At 39.0% G+C, this 17,017-nt stretch overlaps 1 protein-coding gene and 1 non-coding gene across 3 annotated transcripts; both read right to left on the bottom strand.

Annotated features, from left to right (window-relative positions):
• Window positions 1-80: 80 nt before the first annotated feature.
• TCP1 (t-complex 1) lies at window positions 81-16,355 on the bottom strand. 2 transcript variants are annotated; one of them, XM_050949626.1, is made up of 13 exons: window positions 16,210-16,355; window positions 14,031-14,116; window positions 12,531-12,797; window positions 11,090-11,218; window positions 9,519-9,616; window positions 9,146-9,256; window positions 7,033-7,214; window positions 5,114-5,240; window positions 3,616-3,791; window positions 2,679-2,802; window positions 1,289-1,481; window positions 759-922; window positions 81-399 (listed from the first exon to the last, which is right to left on the bottom strand). In XM_050949626.1, exons 1-13 carry the CDS (start codon window positions 16,274-16,276, stop codon window positions 183-185), a joined length of 1,941 nt encoding a protein of 646 aa, XP_050805583.1. In that variant the 5' UTR covers window positions 16,277-16,355; the 3' UTR covers window positions 81-182. The 2 variants fall into 2 exon arrangements, with proteins under 2 accessions (XP_050805583.1, XP_050805584.1); XM_050949627.1 differs by lacking the exon at window positions 12,531-12,797.
• LOC127050422 (small nucleolar RNA SNORA29) lies at window positions 14,490-14,624 on the bottom strand. The gene has a single exon (XR_007774233.1). It is a non-coding gene; the product is annotated as a small nucleolar RNA SNORA29 (small nucleolar RNA).
• Window positions 16,356-17,017: the final 662 nt, after the last annotated feature.

Below are 17,017 nucleotides of genomic sequence, written 5' to 3'. Positions count from 1 at the left end.
GGAGGATGCGATAAATAGAATTTACAACCCTGAGCCCTGGATTTACTGTACTGAATAAAAAAAACAAACTTGACAGCAAGTTCTCTTGTAAGTACCCCCATTTTATTAACATACACACTAGGTACAATACTGGGAAGAAGTGTAAGATGAACAACTAAACAGTAACATAAATAAAAGCCAGACTAGTTCTCAAGTGCTCCAGAACGAACAGCATCTTCGTAACACCCGCCTCTATCATCTTTGCTTTCAGGATGCAACTTAATAAGATCATCAATTCGTAGAATAGTAATTGCAGCTTCTGTTGCAAATTTCAAGCTCTTTACTTTGACTACTGTAGGCTCAAACACACCAGCTTGTTTGTTATCACGAGGTTTCCCATTGATTAAATCAAGACCAATCCTGCAAGAAATTAATTAGACAAGTCTAACTTGTTTTGTAGCACATAGGTGCTAGGCACTATGACAATGCACATAATTTGGCTAAAGTTAGAGCATAAACTTCTGAGGACTGCCACTATGCTTATCTGAAGGAAAAGCAAGTTTCCCAGAGCAAGCTCATAGTTCCTAAATTATGGTCCATAGGAGCAGCTACACTACACAACAGGAGAAGAATGGAAATGCAGAGAAAAGTAAATTTACACTATATTTTGTAACAAGATTTCTACTCAAGCAGTCAATATTTACAAAAGTCCTAAGATAGAGCCTTCCACTTAAATGCAACCCCTTTCACTTCTATTAATTGTTTGAATGGATACTTGCCATTTCAGATTTTTGCGTTCTGGGTTAACTTGAGCCTCATTGTGAAATGCTCTCAGCTTTGCAACAAGATCTGTGGCATCCTGGGCAGCATTTACTGCTAAGGTATTTGGAATAACTAAGAGAGACCTTGCAAATTCTGCAATAGCAAGCTGTTCACGTGATCCCTAAATGAGAGGGAGGAAGAGTTATTTACTTTGAAACCCATCAAGCCAATTCATGCAATATAAGAGGAAAAATACAGCCATAATTTTAAGAGCACCACAGGCAGGTAGACACAATCTACACTGAGTATGAATAATATAGGGGGAAAAGAGATGTAGGGAGAGGAAGAACTGCTCTTTTCCCAGCACTAGGTTATTTCTTAGTTGTTTTGAAGACTGAAGTTAATATTTTGGTGTATTAAAATAGTAGTTCAAGATCTGGCAGAACGAAGCTCAAAGCACTTAAAAGCGAAGGTCATGCATTAGAACCACCACAACAAAAAGTTTTAGTGTTATGCAATGAAACATTATTTTGTGAACTGCACTTACCATGCTGGTGGCATAATTTTCAAGATATATTGAAAGTGCTGCCTCTACAGCACCACCACCTGGTACCACAGACTTGGACTCCAATACTCTTTTAACTACACAAAGAGCATCGTGTAAGGATCTCTCCATTTCATCACACATGAAGTCATTGGCTCCTCGTAAAATAATTGACGCAGAAGTACGAGCCTTGGTACTGTCCAAAAATAAGGAAAAGTCAGTTAACTCATGCTTCTAGCTTCATGCAGATCAGAAAAACTCTTCTGGAGAAAAAGCTTGTCATTGTTATCATCTCATTGCTACAGCCAGGATCTTATTCCTAAAAGGGTTATATTATCTCTTGCAACATCTGTAGGTAACCCTTCAGTTCACATTAACCCCTCAGACAATCCCAGATATTCTCTCCTGGCTAATGCATTTTGATTTGCTCACCCTATCAGAAAATTCTTTACGTCTCAGGAAGCAAGGCAAGGCATTTCCACACCATGGGAGTGAGGTAATGAAAACTGTCATTACCAGTCATAGAAATGCATGCATTTTAAACACACATTTACTGCCATTAGAGATTGTAGATAGCACTTGTTTTTTTACAGCCTCTCAATTCCTCTGCTAGATTCCTCTCAGTACCACTCCTGGATTTCTTTATTCAACATACAAACTCAGTGCCTGTAATCTACTCAACATCCTGGAGAACGTCTTTTAGTCTCATGAAACTGAGGCCAAAGGAATCACACCAGAAAACATGGGAAACAGATTAAGTGTGTAGACATGTTTGATGATGAGGCAGATCAAGGCACAAACAAGTTTCCATTCATATCACTGTGGCATACTAAAATCACTCAGGACCTACTGCTCTTGATATTCACGTGACAATATTCCTGCCACTGAAGGAGTTTAAATCAGCACCAAAAGGTTACACAGAGCTAGTTTTAAATCAAACTTTAGTATGCAGCATTTTCAAATCTAGGTAGTGTCAAAGACAACACAATATAACCACTCCTCTATAACTATTACCACTAGTAAAGCTGATTATAATAGTTACACCATTCTGGCTGGATTTTCCTCTACATTTTCACACATCAGTATTTAGAAAAGTAATTTCTGTAGTTCTAGATAAAGAACGTCTTTGAATAGCTTAAATCAACTACACAACAATAGGACAGGCTGATCAGCTGTCACTGGTATGATTGAGAAAGATGTCCAGCCCTAGCAATGATGGTGAAACATCGGTTGTTTCATCACAAATTTACAATAGCCTTATTATACTCTATCCCACGCGTATAACTGCTCATAGCATTGAGACTGCATGGCAGTAAATAAATGGGAAGTTATAGCTTAAAGGTTTAGCAAAATAGTTTCCAAGGCGTGCTGTACTCTAGAAAAGTGTTCTTACTTCTTGATTAAAATCAGTTCATCATCACAAATTCTCTCTTGAACCACCTCTTCTGCCTGTCCCAGCATTGATGCCTCAAAGCTTTCTTCACCTTCTAGATTAGCCAGAGACGAACAAATGATTGCTTTAAAACAAATGCAAAATTGTGAGGTTAGTGTGGAAAATACCAACTCATTGTTATTTATCAACCTCACACAACAAATGGTTTTACAGAGCAAAACAGAATGGTAATAGTCATCAGTACTCCTTAACATTAAACATAAATGCAAGATTGAGCATTTCTAATCCAGCCAACAACTGAGGGAAATAAATAGGCCCTACCTTCCTTTTTAAGTCAGTTACTGTATTTTATAGTCCCCCTTAGTCTCTCTGGGTTCATTTTTACTCTATCTTTACAGCACATATTCTGTATTAATAGCTGTTTTGACACTGCTGCTAAAAAGTTACATACAGTTTGTTCTGCAAGGTTCTAACAAGACGAACTATCAAAATCTCTTATATGATCCTTAAAAGGCATTTTGGAATTGAATAATTTTATACTACAGATGGAATTTTTTTTTCTTAAGATTCACAATCACTACAGAAAGTTGGAAATTAGATTAACTAGACTTCCATAATCCCCATTTTATGGAAGTCTAGTTAACAGAGACTTCTAGATAAGATAATGTGGCTGTGTCCCGTGGCATGACAGAGCCATCCGTATGGCAGCCAACATCTCCCCTTCACTGCACATCTTCAGCAGTCACAATTTTTCAGTGGTTCCTCTTTACTTAGTGAGGGGCTCCTTGTCAGGGCGTTGTAGCACCTGAATGTTTTCTATTCCAAGTACACTTCCATATCACTCTGTATGTGGATCAGCCCAATAGTGCTCATGGAACTGGTTGCCAACAGCTTTGGAAACACTATATATTACTGAAAGTCCACAGTACATACATACCTCCTGCTGCTTTAGCAATGCGTTTAAGGTCCTTTTTTAAAACTCTGCGTACTGCCATAGCACCAGCATCCACAAAATATTTCAGACACATATCATCAATGCCACCAGTGGTTAGAACAACATTAGCACCTGTGGCCAGAATCTTCTGAATCCTCTCTTTAGTGATATCTGACTCTCTGCAAAAGATAACAGGCATGTGTTTACTCATAACTAAAAATTATAAAAGTGGGATTAAAAATCGACTAAATAGCTAAACCATACACAAACATCTGAATAATCAGCAGTAGTGCAAAGCTAAAATCTAGGGAGAAAAGGAACCATAACATCAATATATGACAGGGTGGATAAAAATTGATAATTTAAAAAAAACAAATATATTTAAATACAAAAAGTATTTCTATTTTTAAAAATAAGCCTATTTGAAATGAGATTTGAAATTATGATAATCTACGTTAAGACCTAAATTTACTTTAATTTAATTTAAATTAAAAGTATTAAGAAATGCTTCCTGCCTACGTTTTAAAGAAAGTGAAACCACTGAACTCGTGGAAAACACTGGCTACACACTAGAGTTTGAAGTGCTGAATGAGCTTTTGACAGCAGTAACCCATTCCACAGGCTCAGAGAATATTTTATTCATTTCAGTTTTTTCAACAACTAGTACATTCAATGTTAAGAAACGACTGGACGTTGAAAAATCATGAAGTCTTGTTTCCTCTCCTGACCTAGGAATAAAACTCTGTGTTGAGAGGATGAGATCTACTCATTGTAAAATACCGAAAGACTTGGTGGGCAGAAATAATCAGTTCAATTCAATAACTTCCTTTGTTTAATAAATCAGTTTTGAATTCAAAACATGTTTTGATAAAAAATTTTATTTAATGAATAAAAAAAGACTTTACAATTCTGTTTGTGCATTTTAAACTGAATTTCTGTTTCTATCCAAATGCACCAACACAAATCATATGTAAAAAAAAAAATCTTAACAAATGCATCATTCATCAGTTCAAGAATCTGAATTAATGCAGGTGTAAGCTAGATATTTGCTTAAGCATACAGACACGGTGTACCCACCTGGTTATTGCCAAATATAGTGTACAGGCTATATTTTAGTGGCCACAACCAATAAAAGAATCAATCTTTCTTTAGGAAAATAAGAAGTACAAACGTAAAACACTGTAAATTATTTAAATCAAAATTTCCTATTTGCTGATATAAATCAATCCAATCATTGATTCTAAATAATGTAACTGGTTTTTGCTTCATAATTCAATACAATTATATAGTCCAACTGAACACAGATTATCCAAATACATTTTATTCAAGTTACGATCAATGTTTTCCACCAGTATTTTATATTGAGAAGATGTGTTATTTACCTCTGTAGTTAATTTTGTTGCCTATTACACTCTTCAAAACACCCATACATCCAGTACATAATTAAAAATACCACAGTTACTTTGAAAATGCGCTCATTTGCTTTAAAAACCCAACATACCTCTGTCTAATCTGGTCAAGTTTCTCTGGATCTGTGATCAGCACCTGAACACCAAGCTTCATTTTTGTTTTCTGCAGACTGAAGTCAAGACAGGCAATCTTTGCATTAACTATCCTCTTGGTCATACCTATATAAAAATGGTATTTTACTCCATGTTGTTACAAGTAAGTATTAATTAAAAATGCTTAATAAAATGAAAATAGTTGTGATGTATTATTTTACTTTTTAGATTTCTAACACACACACAATTACTCATCTAAGGCTATTCTTCCCCCCTGCAACTCTTTTCACAAACACACTTGGACAAATGTTATGACAAGAACAATGAAAAGGGTAGTAAGACATTCTTCAATACAGACAATCTTAGCTGCTTTCTTAATTTACCTCTTTATACAAAGGCACCTTTCCATGATTCCTTGCTTCCCAGTTTGTTACATTGTTGAGCTAGAAGTTCAAGATGTATTAGTCCCACAAGTAAAACTGACCCTTTGGTATTCAATGTAATCAAGAGAACTCTGATGTATTTAGCAGGGCCCTACTAAGGTCCCAGTACGGGATAAACAAACATGTTGATTTTAAACAGAGCAGAAGATGTCAAAATATGGTAACCTAATTCTAGTGACAGTTGCTTATTTCCTTGCTTTAACACTGTCCACCTTTGAGGCCCTGCATTGCAGTCAATTATCCTCAAGCTAAGGAGGGTGGAATGGAACTCCCTTGGGTGATATTTATTGCTGCTCACTTATTTGCTAGATAGGCTGAGCAATATAGTCAACCTCTCCACTAGCAACTTAACAGCCGCCTCTGCTGTATTCCAGACTTCGTCATTGAAATGCACATTCCCTCAACACTGACTACTAAAGCCTCGCAAGTTTTACCTGCCAGTGTGATTTCTTAACATATACAAAGTGCTGCACAGTAACTGATGTAATAAACAATGATGAGTTAGTCACGTAAAAGACTGCACAAAATTTAGACATCAAAAACACGCTTTTAAAACCTTATGGGCAATAGAAATATTTCCTTTACTCTCTCTTAAATTGCAAGTTTTTAAATAAATAGTCCACTGCAATGTATGCACTCCAAATGTATGTTTTGTACTAGCTCCTGATAACCTGAGATCTACTAAACACTGATTAAGCACCAGATAAGCAATTATTTCCATCGTTCACATGCAAGAAAGTGACAGTGAACAGACTAAACATTTAAAAATCTATATGATCTTAGATCTCATTTAAAAAAATCCTTATTGAGACAAGATTTCAAAGCCAAATACTGACTTCAGACATGAATGCAAGTTTCACTGAAGTCCTTAGTAGCTGCCCATGAGTTTCTGGGAGAATCTGGACCTCTGTGTCTGCTATTTTTCTACAGATGGGTAGTTAGAAACTGTTATTTATTTCATTTAAACTGCTAGAATAATTTTACAAAATTTCAGAAAAACACAGCCTTCAACTGGGAGCCAGGATAGTGTTTCAATGACACAAATATTTAACATGGAATTATAAGACCATGTAAAATGGGAATAATTATCCAAGTTGTGTCAAGACTGAAGTACAATGTAGCATATTAAAGCAACCACCATAATATTTCCGTTTGGGTTTTATACCGTGGTATGTCACTGCAATATCTAAGTTCCTTTTATATAAAGCACAACAGCAGAGCCCATAGACTTCTGAGTCCGTCACTTCTCATTTTTGGGGCAAAAAAACCCTCTGCTTAGAGTAGGATTTGGTTTTAAGAATGTATTTGTTTACTTATAAATTGTTTCAAGGGTTTTTTTTTTATTTTTCTAAACAAACAATAGTTTATTAGCCAATTCTTCACATCACTAGAAACATCCACGTAAGGGCAATATTCATACATAAACTTCAGTCATTCTGCTCACTGAAGGCTTATAAAACAAAATCTGAGCTTACCTTGTGAGCCCACCACACAGTTCAGTGCATAACCATTTACAAGAATACTCTCCTTCTGGCTACGCCCATGTGCCTTCAAAACGTTAATGGAACTGATTGGATATTTGGCTTGACCCTTTTGATCTGTGAATTTAACTGCAAGCACAGCATCCACCACCATGTTGGCAAAGAAGTCACCATCACTAAAATACTGTTAAGGCTAAAATGAACTACACAGAGACAACTAGCATAATATAAATTGACTTTAATGCTAAAAACAGCATTTATAGGCTGCCTTATATTAATATGCCTTTAAAATAATCCTTGAAGTATCTATGAGGTAAAATTATTAATCTCATTTTACAGGTAGAAAAAACTAGGATGGGGTTTAGATGTTTTATCCAAAGCCACACTGCAAATCAATGGCAGCGCCAGAACTCAAGTGTTCCTGACTCTCATTCCCAAGCAAACTGTACAAAAAAATTCCCTTTTGTTCACACAGCATTTTACAAGTTGTTCCGATAATTTCTTCTATTCTGTCAACAAGCAGTTAATATCTGCATACGATATCATCCACGGGCACGGCACTTAAACAGAAAGAACAAGTAATAGTTAATTATAGGCTTTTAACACTTGTATGTCTTCCTCATTTGTGGCATTTGCACGTATTCATGTCGCTTCACTCTAAACCAGTGATCTCCGATATTTTTTCATCATGCATCCCCCATACCTGGTCCGTCCCCCTTCCCCGGGAGCTGAGGGTAGGCCCACGGTCCGGGCCTGGAGCTGAGGTGGGGGCAGAGTGGGAGTGGGTGGTGCTCCTGTCTCACGCTCCTGTGGAGGCAGACGTGAGCCCTGCCACTCCACCACAAACGTTCCTCCACGCTCTCACAGGGGGGGCATTGCCCACAGTCTGGGGACTACTGCTCTAAACCCCGGAACGTCAGTTGAGATTGACATCTGACAAGCCTCCAAGCAGATTATAAATAAATATATTAAAATTAAAGATTGGCTTAAATAGAAAATATAAAATGTATTATTTGCATACAATATGACTGTTTTGGAAAGCTCAGAAGAAATGGCAAGTCCACATAACTGGATTACCAGTAAATCTTTAAGAATATCAAATTATTTCACATTTTCACAAAGATAATATATTTGCTACATACAAAACTGTTTACACAAAACTTGTGCACACACAGCCTATTTTTGCCCTCTTTATCCTAGTCAGATCAGAATTCTGAATTAGTGACCAGTTTTTCAAAAGAAACAAATGGATGTCATAAGCAAGTAATCATCACTAAACTACAGTAGGAAGACAGACTGCAAGAAGGAATGTTGCCTGGAATAATGAAGACATTCTCACGATTAGTGTGGGTGATCATCTGCTTGAATGGTTTAAATTTTTTTCTCTATCTAATGCAAAATATAAGCTATATGTTGGCTAAGGTGGAATGTGAACTGAGTCAGAGTGGGCTTCACAGGGGCAAAGCCCCTGGGCAGCCCCAGGAAGGAAAAAAGGGTGATGGGTTATGTACTACATGGCAGAAAGAGCATTTTTTTAAGCCGTTATACTAAAAAAAAAAGAAAAAAGAAAAAAACAACAACAGGCAAACTCACCAGAGTTTTGTTTTTAAAGAAACATAAGATTGATAAAGACAAGAAAAATTATAAGCAAGGGTCACAGCACATAATCATGTTTTCCACAACTATTAAGGGGGGATGAAAATAGAATAGCTCCTTCAAGCCTCTCTGTCAGAGAAAACTGATACAATTTCAGCATCTAAAGAGGTGGTTAATTGTAGCTTATGTTTAAGGATTAAGGGTTTTAACAAAATGTGATACTAAATGAGGAAAATGGTTTGTAAGTGTGAGATTTAAAAAACTGTTGCAACCATCCTTTGAACAAGCAGGGTTTGGTTAAGTAAACCAGAATATACCTTTTATGCCAAGTTGATACCAAGAACAAGTTTTCACAATGGAGTTATAACTCTTAAGTGTTTATAATGAAAAAGGATAAGAACTAATAACTGCTGCTATGGGATTTAGAATGGATACTCAAGCTCTGCGCAGTAATATCCCTTATTTTCTTAATTTTAAGAATCCAATTTGTTATTACCCAGTCAAAGGATACATTCCTATGATTTTGGAGGACAGTGATGTTTTAGCTGAATTAATAAGGCAGTCCCGGCCAAGTTCATCTGTGTTAATGATGAGATTTTCATTGATATAGCGAACTGCCTCCCTGTTGAATAAAAACCAACATTTCAAGAACAATTTAGCTCTATTCCTTGTTAGTAGAATTTCCTACTGCGGGGACATGCAGACTAAATGCTGAGTTAGAATCAAGTTGACAAACCACCACCACCATTTATCAGCTTAGAAAAAAAATCCTGTATTGTCAGTGATAATGAATACAGGATTAAGGTAAAATAAGTGTTCACTGGATATAATGAAACACTAGAGTTGCAAAATACAAATATTTGCGCTGAAATAGATTATCTTACTTGCAAGCAAGACGATAGCCACCAATAACAGAGGTGGGATGAATTTTCTGCTTGACCAATTCATCTGCATTTTTCAGAAGTTCAGCAGCAATAATTACCTGTTCGAAAAGAGGAAACAGATTCACTGAGAAAATGGACAAGTCTTAATATTAACAGTAGTTCTTGCTCCAACGAACAAATAAGCGAAGAATTTGAGAAGTTCCCCTTCATTTAGATTAATTAATGAGTAAAACCATTCTAATTCTTTTTTCCATTTCACTAGTTAACTCTGAACTGATTTTAGCGTTCTGATACAAGTTGTCTGGAATCAGCTGATGCTATTCCATTGATTAGTCCACCTATGTTTCAATTTTTTTCCTCAGGGGTTGAGAATTAAGAACTTCTTCGACCCAGAAGCTATTCTCAAATATAACTACAAGAAGGGGAGGAATGATCATTCTCATGCAGCCAGTAAGTAAAGAATAACCCTTTTCCAGAATGCAAGCCTGCTTAGAAATGCTAGTTTTTGTACAGGGTCTCCTCTCATGACTCCAGTTCAAGGAACTACTTTGTCAGGGTACACCTCTCCCACCCCCAAACTCTAGGGTACAGATGTGGGGACCTGCGTGAAAGACCCCATAAGCTTATTGCTACCAGCTTAGGTTAAAAATTCTCCCAAGGCACAAATTGTTCCTTGTCCTTGGAATGGTATCGCTGCCACCACCAAGGGAGTTAAACAAAGATTTAGAAAAAGGACCACTTGGAGTTCTTGTTTCCCCAAAATATCCCCCAAGTCCCTTCACCCCCTTTCCTGGGGAGGCTTGAGAATATTATAAGAACTAAAAAGGTTAACAAAGTGGGAACAGACCAGCCTTTGGGTTTTTAGGATACTAAAAACCAATCAGGTTCTTAAAAGCAGAACTTTATTATAAAGAAAAAGTAAAAGCAGCACCTCTGTAAACTCAGGATGAAAGTTAATTTTACAGGGTAATCAGATTCAAAACACAGAGGATTTCCCTCTAGGTAAAACTTTAAAGTTACAAAAAAAAATTCAAAACACACCCCAAACACACCCACACCACACCACAGCAGGACTAACCCTCCCTTTTAGCCTAGGGAAAATTCACAAGCTAAAATAAAAAGATAATCTAACATTTTCTTCCTATTACTTACAATTTGTAATCTTAAATACTTAGTTCAAGTATGGCTTTAGAAGATATATTTCCTCTGCCCTGATTCCTCACTGAACCAGAGAGAACACACAAGAGAAACAAAACAAAAAACTTCCCCCACAGATTTGAAAGTATCATCTCCCCTTATTGGTCCTTTTGGTCAGTTGCCAACCAGGTTATTTGAGCTTCTTAACCTTTACAGGTAAAGGAGGAATTTTATGCTACCTTTAGCTGTATGTTTATCACATGCTTCGAAGCAATTTTCACAGTTTGCACTGGGGCAGATGCATTTGAAATCTGTTGTCACATGATGAAATGGTCCAGTTTTAATCCGCACAGTGTCAGGATTTATAATGATATGCCGAAAGCTGCATTTGATAATGACTTTCAGAATGTCTTCCTGTAAAACTTTTTACATACCACTGAGGTGGTCCCATCTCCAACTTCTTGGTCTTGCAGTTCTGCCAGCTCACACAGAACTTTTGCAGCAGGATGTTCTACCTCCAGCAGCTTCAGAATGGTTGCACCATCATTAGTAATGGTCACATCCTAGTTTTAAAAAAACAAAACAAAACAAAACAAAAGATTGATATTCATACTAATTTATTTTTAAACTTTATGAAACTATAAAATATGAGAAGACATTTTAATGACAATGGTGGGGAAGAATTATGCCTAGTGTAATATCATGCATATTGACCATTTACCTCAAGAGTTTACTTTGTCTTTTTAAGCCAAGTCTTCAACACTAAAACCATATACATGTAATCACATGACTAATCCCCACGAACCATGTGTTGCAGGATGGGAGCCTTGGCACACAAGAATATGCATGAGCTTTTAGACAGTAGAATTCTTTATGTTATATAAATAAGAACTAAGGAAGATTTCTTAAATGTAGCTTGAATATCTTTGTCTATTTTTAACCAAGCATTTTAAATACAGTTATTTACAAATCTCAGTTTAAGCTAATGTGCAATATTACCTTTTATTAATTACATAAGGCTCTCTCACTTTGGCTTTCAGGATAGCACAGCTGAAAGATTTAAATCAGATTATCACCTGTTCTAAATATCTGAAAATGGGATGTGGTTTTATCTTATTATAAACATTAGCCAATGCAAATTATGTACAACAGTACCTAATTCTAACATATGTACAATTTAAAAACAGTATGCATGTCAAGAGCAGCAAAAATAAGTTGCATTTATTCTGTGTGCTGTTCTAAACAATGTTAGTATAAGTTGTGACATTTCACCCTTTAATACCTCATAGAAATATGCTTATGAATGTAAATATGACATAACGGGAACATTTTATACTAGAATGCCATGTAACATATCTATGCAAAGGTTATGTTGTTCTGCATGTATTCATCCTATTTGTATGAATCTATCATTCTTGTATCTGAAACTAGAAACATGAAATATAACTCCAAGGTCCTCTTGCAATTATGCGAAGTGTGGGCAATTAATGGTGGTTTGGAATCTTAATGGCTCCCATTAACCAGGACAATTGACTGTAGATGGCTCTGTTTACTTGCAAGCCTTCCTGTGAGTCAGGCTGGGAAGAATGAAGGCGGTGGGGGGGGTGTCTCTCACAGGACATGTGACCATGTCACCTGGTACTGGAATCCATCTTAAACCTGAGGCTTTTCCATTTAGAAGGAGTGGGGACCCAAAGAAACAAAGGATTCCCACTCTGTGCCAAAGCTATATAAGGGTGTGTGTCACAAGGTCCGCACTGCTTAGGCTGGTCAAAGGAAAGGTCCCAACGCCTCTTTCAGGTGTCTCACCTGTGTCTCGTTACTTACTGTGCTTAGTGCAATCCCAATTCACCCAACAACAATCCCCATACTGACCCTTCCCTGGGTCTTCTCATCCTTGAGGCCACCTGCAGCCAGTAAAGAGAGAGCTGCAGCCCCTCCATCTTCTCCCCTGGCTAGCTTCATACTGAGCCTCTCTCTGGACTCATATCTCCCACCAGTCACCAGCGCCACTGATTCCCCTGAGTCTGCCCTTGTTAGGGCCTGCAGCTGAGCTCCTTGCTGAGAGTCTGAGTCCCCCAGGAAAGGGGGGGAGGGAACGCACACCTTTAGCAGGGCATCCAAGGGGTTTATACTGCTGCCCTGTCACAGGGTAGAACAGAAAAAAAGGGGTTGCAGTCATGAGAAATCCCCTAGCTACTGCCTGAGCTGGAACGAAGACTGTACCAGGGGAAAGGATTGGGCCCAGACTAGAAGGAAGCTAGTCTGTCAAAGAAGCTTATTGGAACATCTCTGAGCGTGAGAGTTACCTGCATTTAGTTTCCTACTGTATTAGGCTTCGACTTGCATATTTTGTTTTATTTTATTTTGTTTGGTAATTTACTTTGTTCTGTCTGTTATTACTTGGAACCATCTAACTCCTACTTTTTGCATTTAATAAAATCACTTTTTACTTATTAATTAACCCAAAGTAAGTATTAATACTGGGGGAAAAGGAGAGAGAACAGCTATGCATCTCTCTATCAATATTACAGAGAGTAAACAATTTTTGAGTTTACCCTGTATAAGCTTTACACAGGGTAAAACAGATTTACTTGGGGTTTAGACACCCTTGGGAGCTGGGTATCTGAGTGCTGGAGATAGGAGCACTTCTTAAGCTGTTTCAGTTAAGCCTGCAGCTTGTGAGGGATGTGATTCAGACTTGGATCTGTGGTTGCAGCAGGCACATGTGTCTGGCTCAAACAAGGCAAGGTACTGAAGTCCCAAGCTGGCAGGGAAAACCGTCTGAGAGGTAGTTTAGGCATATCAGGTGGCAGTCCAAAGGAGGTTTCTGTGATCCAACCTGTCACGCAAGTATCCATGTGAGAAAAAAAGTTCATTCAAATGCAAACGTACTTGCATATGAGCAAGAGTTAATTCTGTTATATCATGGATGAAGTAACAGTTAACTATAGTTTACAATTAAGGCTTTCTTAAAAAGAAAGAATGAACTAAAGACAAATAGGGATGTAAATGTTAAAAAGTTAACCATTTAACCGATTAAAATTATATTGTTTAACCAGTTAACTGATTAAAGGGAGATGGGCTGGGGCTGCTCCGGCCAGCCCGCCTGGAGCAGGAGGTCAGCGGTGGGTTAACAGTAAAACTAATGCTTACTGTTTAGATTTTACATCCCTAATGACAAAATGGAAAAAGAGGTCAAACTAACAAATGTATATTAGAGCCATGAAGCATATTCTAGATGGAAACACTTTACAAAAAAACAGACATGCCTTCAGCTGAAATAGAACAGGTCACAGCACTAATTTACAGTGCAAGTTTGTTAATACGTAAGCCCTTCTCTTAAAAGTTAACATGAAAAACATGATTACTTACACCAATATCATCCACCAACATTTTATCCAAACCAACTGGACCAAGAGAACTCTTCACAATGTTGGCAATTGAAGCTGCAGCCATAACTGTATAAATCAAGCAAAATAAAAATATATAATTATTTCTTCCCACATATGTATTTTAAGAGCAGTATATTTTTCTATCAGCAGATTCTTAATTTCAGGAACCTGAAATAGAATGACTCCTTATTTAGACTCCGGTTCTGCACACAAATTTCCCAATCTAACCAGGGAAGTGGGGAAAAAAGAGGTGGCTGAGTGAGGGTCCATGACCTCACTTGATTGCACAATCTGGACCGTTGATACTACAAAATGGCAGTTTCATGACTGGAACAAGTAAGGTGTCCAAAGGATGTTGTTTTGGCTACTGAAATAACCAAAAAACTTCACAGGTCAAAGAAATAAATGACGTAATTTGGCTGGTCATTCATAATCTTTTCATTCTGTGTTCTGCCATTTCATATAGGAAAAAGATATTGTCAATCTTCTCCTTCAGATCTTGGCAGTATTTTCTCTATCCCATAAGCATAGCCACTCAATCTGTAAACTGAAGGAGTGGTAGTCAAATGGGAAGGGTCCAGTTTAAATCTGATCTTTCCTTTAAATCTTTAAATGTACCAAACCCGCTCATTTTTTGTTTCTGGAGATCAACTCTTTACAAAAAACAAAAACATTTAACTGCTATTTCCCAAATTTGCTTAATATCAGAGGCTTCCATAGATTTTACTAACATATGTACCACTTTTCTACACCTGATGTTTCTACCCACACAGCATCCATTTCAAAAGCAGCTAGTTTTTGCTCATCATGCAGGGCTCCTGTAATAACTTGTCTGAAGCGCTGAGACAGACGGTACAAAGAATCTCTTGAGGACTAAAACTTAACACTGCAGATTCCAGACTCACCACCATTTCAGAGATCATTACAGCTATGGGAAAGGTGAGCTAATGAGCTAGCAAAGTAGTAGGGAGCTACATCTAAGCCTGTCTTTGTCATGCGCCAGGCTTGATCTATCCCAAATGAGCTCATGCCCAGAATCTCAAAAGTTGTGGTAGTGAAACACACCTCCTCCCAATACCTTTGAGGATCTGGGGCCAAAGCTTTATACGGAGCTGTATTATTTTCACACAAAACTAGTCTATCTACCCCATTGTTTAATTAACACATCTTGATTTTATACTAGCACTAAGGACCACATAGTGGTATTGGCTTATTAATTGTCAGTGACTGGATGGAGTTAAGAAAATGTCTCAAAATTATTTTTGATCCTCAGACATATTAAAACAGAATCTATGCTACAGAGGGTGAGAAACCCAGTCTTCATGCTCTTAACTTGCATATGCAACAAGCCTTAATTTTTGAAAGTCATTCATAATTTACATTCAACAACACTAATAATCTTTTGTAGGACACACACAAGAATGGTCTCATGTAGGCAAAAGCTTAAGAGTACCAATATCAAGTTTCACCCACTTGTAGCATTGATCTTCAGTATAACTACAAGGGCCACTTTTCACAAATTCTGCCCCATGGGGAAGCAAAGCCCCGCGTGGGGGAAGGAGCTGTTCATAAGATGGTCACTATTGTTCACCGGCACGCCAGACGTTTCAGTGACAGTAAACATTCAAGGCACACGATAACCGATTTCTCGGCCATTTCCCCATAGCGAGCCGCAGTCCCGTCGGACACAGGCGGGATAAGTCTCACACCGTTTTGCCCCGAGTCTCTCCTGCTGAAGACGTGCCAAAAATGGCGGCCGGGGCTGTTCACCTAACAACGGGCTCGGGTTTGCCGAGCGCCCTAAAGGGAAGCGGGCTGTGAACAGCAACGCAACAACGGCGCCCCTGTGGGGAAAGTAACGGGCCCGCGGACAGCCACTGCTTCTCGACAGCCACCGCCCGGGCCGAGCTCTGAGCGCGCCAAAATGCGGCCGGTGCCGCCCTGCCTCGTGCTCCGGCCGGGTCGGCCCCTTCCGCGGGCTCGGGCTCAGGCGCGCAACGATGGGGTCAAAGGGACCTGCAGACACGCGCGCTTGAGAGCCAGGGCCTGGCCCCACCCCGAGCCCGGGTTTCTCTGCTACAGGAACTACTCCCCCCAGCCCTGCCGGGACAGCACATGGCGGCGGCCGGGGCCCCGCTCCGTGCTCGGGCAGCCGTTACCGTTCTGGCCGCGGATCGCCTCCCCGGAGCTCCGCTCCCCGAACACGGCCAGCGACCCCATCTCCATCTTCCCCGCGCGCAGAGAGGCGACACGCGCTGCTGCAGGAGAATCCGCCGGTGACGCCGCAAGGCTTGCTGGGAAACTGCCTCAGTGTTTGATGGGGAGAGGACACAGCAAGGGAGGAGGAAGGAACGGCGGTGAATCATGATGATGTTTAACAGTTCTGTCCAATCCAGCAGCCCGTTACAATGCGGCCCAGAAAGTGCCTAGATTGAAGGTTGTGATTGGACTCTGAGATTACCAACGTGTCTGCTCCCTGACTTTCCCCCGCCGAGTCACGTTGCATGTTGGGTAAGAGGGCGGGAGCGGGGTCAGGAGCGACAGTTATTTTTCTCCTTCCAGGAGGTTCCAGAAGGGGTGGGGACTGGTCTAGGGGTGCCCTGCGCAGCGAAGGTTGCTTCACAGCCGTGGTTCCCAAACTAACAATCTCTGAACCCCCTTTTAATGAAATGTTAAGTCTCGTGAACCCCCTCTTAAAAGTGTCTAGTTCCAGAGATTTTCCCCTTTACCGGAGTATAAATTATAAAAGCAGTGAGCTTGGAAATACAAAATTTGTTTTTCTGACATGCTTATTACACGCTAGTTATTATTTATCATTACAGTGTTTTTATTACATTATGAAAATGGCAACACTCTTCCCAGATCTCACTTCCCTAGCTTGTATCGAGGTTCCTATGTTTCATCAAGGAGTATCAGACGTGAAACAGCGTGAAGGTATTTAAGAAGCCAACTCGAGTTCCTCCTACA

Source organism: Gopherus flavomarginatus, chromosome 4 (genome assembly GCF_025201925.1).
Source record: "Gopherus flavomarginatus isolate rGopFla2 chromosome 4, rGopFla2.mat.asm, whole genome shotgun sequence".
NCBI lineage: Eukaryota > Metazoa > Chordata > Testudines > Testudinidae > Gopherus > Gopherus flavomarginatus.
This window is presented reverse-complemented; position numbering and strand designations above follow the sequence as displayed.

Excerpts from the sequence above, each read along its gene's own strand:
- TCP1 (XM_050949626.1), bottom strand. The coding sequence starts at position 16,276 with ATGGAGATGGGGTCGCTGGCCGTGTTCGGGGAGCGGAGCTCCGGGGAG. Across the intron at positions 9,617-11,089 it reads GAGATGGGACCACCTCAGTG|GTAATTATTGCTGCTGAACT; the intron begins GTATGTAAAAAG and ends CTTTTCGAACAG. Across the intron at positions 9,257-9,518 it reads GGCTATCGTCTTGCTTGCAA|GGAGGCAGTTCGCTATATCA; the intron begins GTAAGATAATCT and ends TTTATTCAACAG.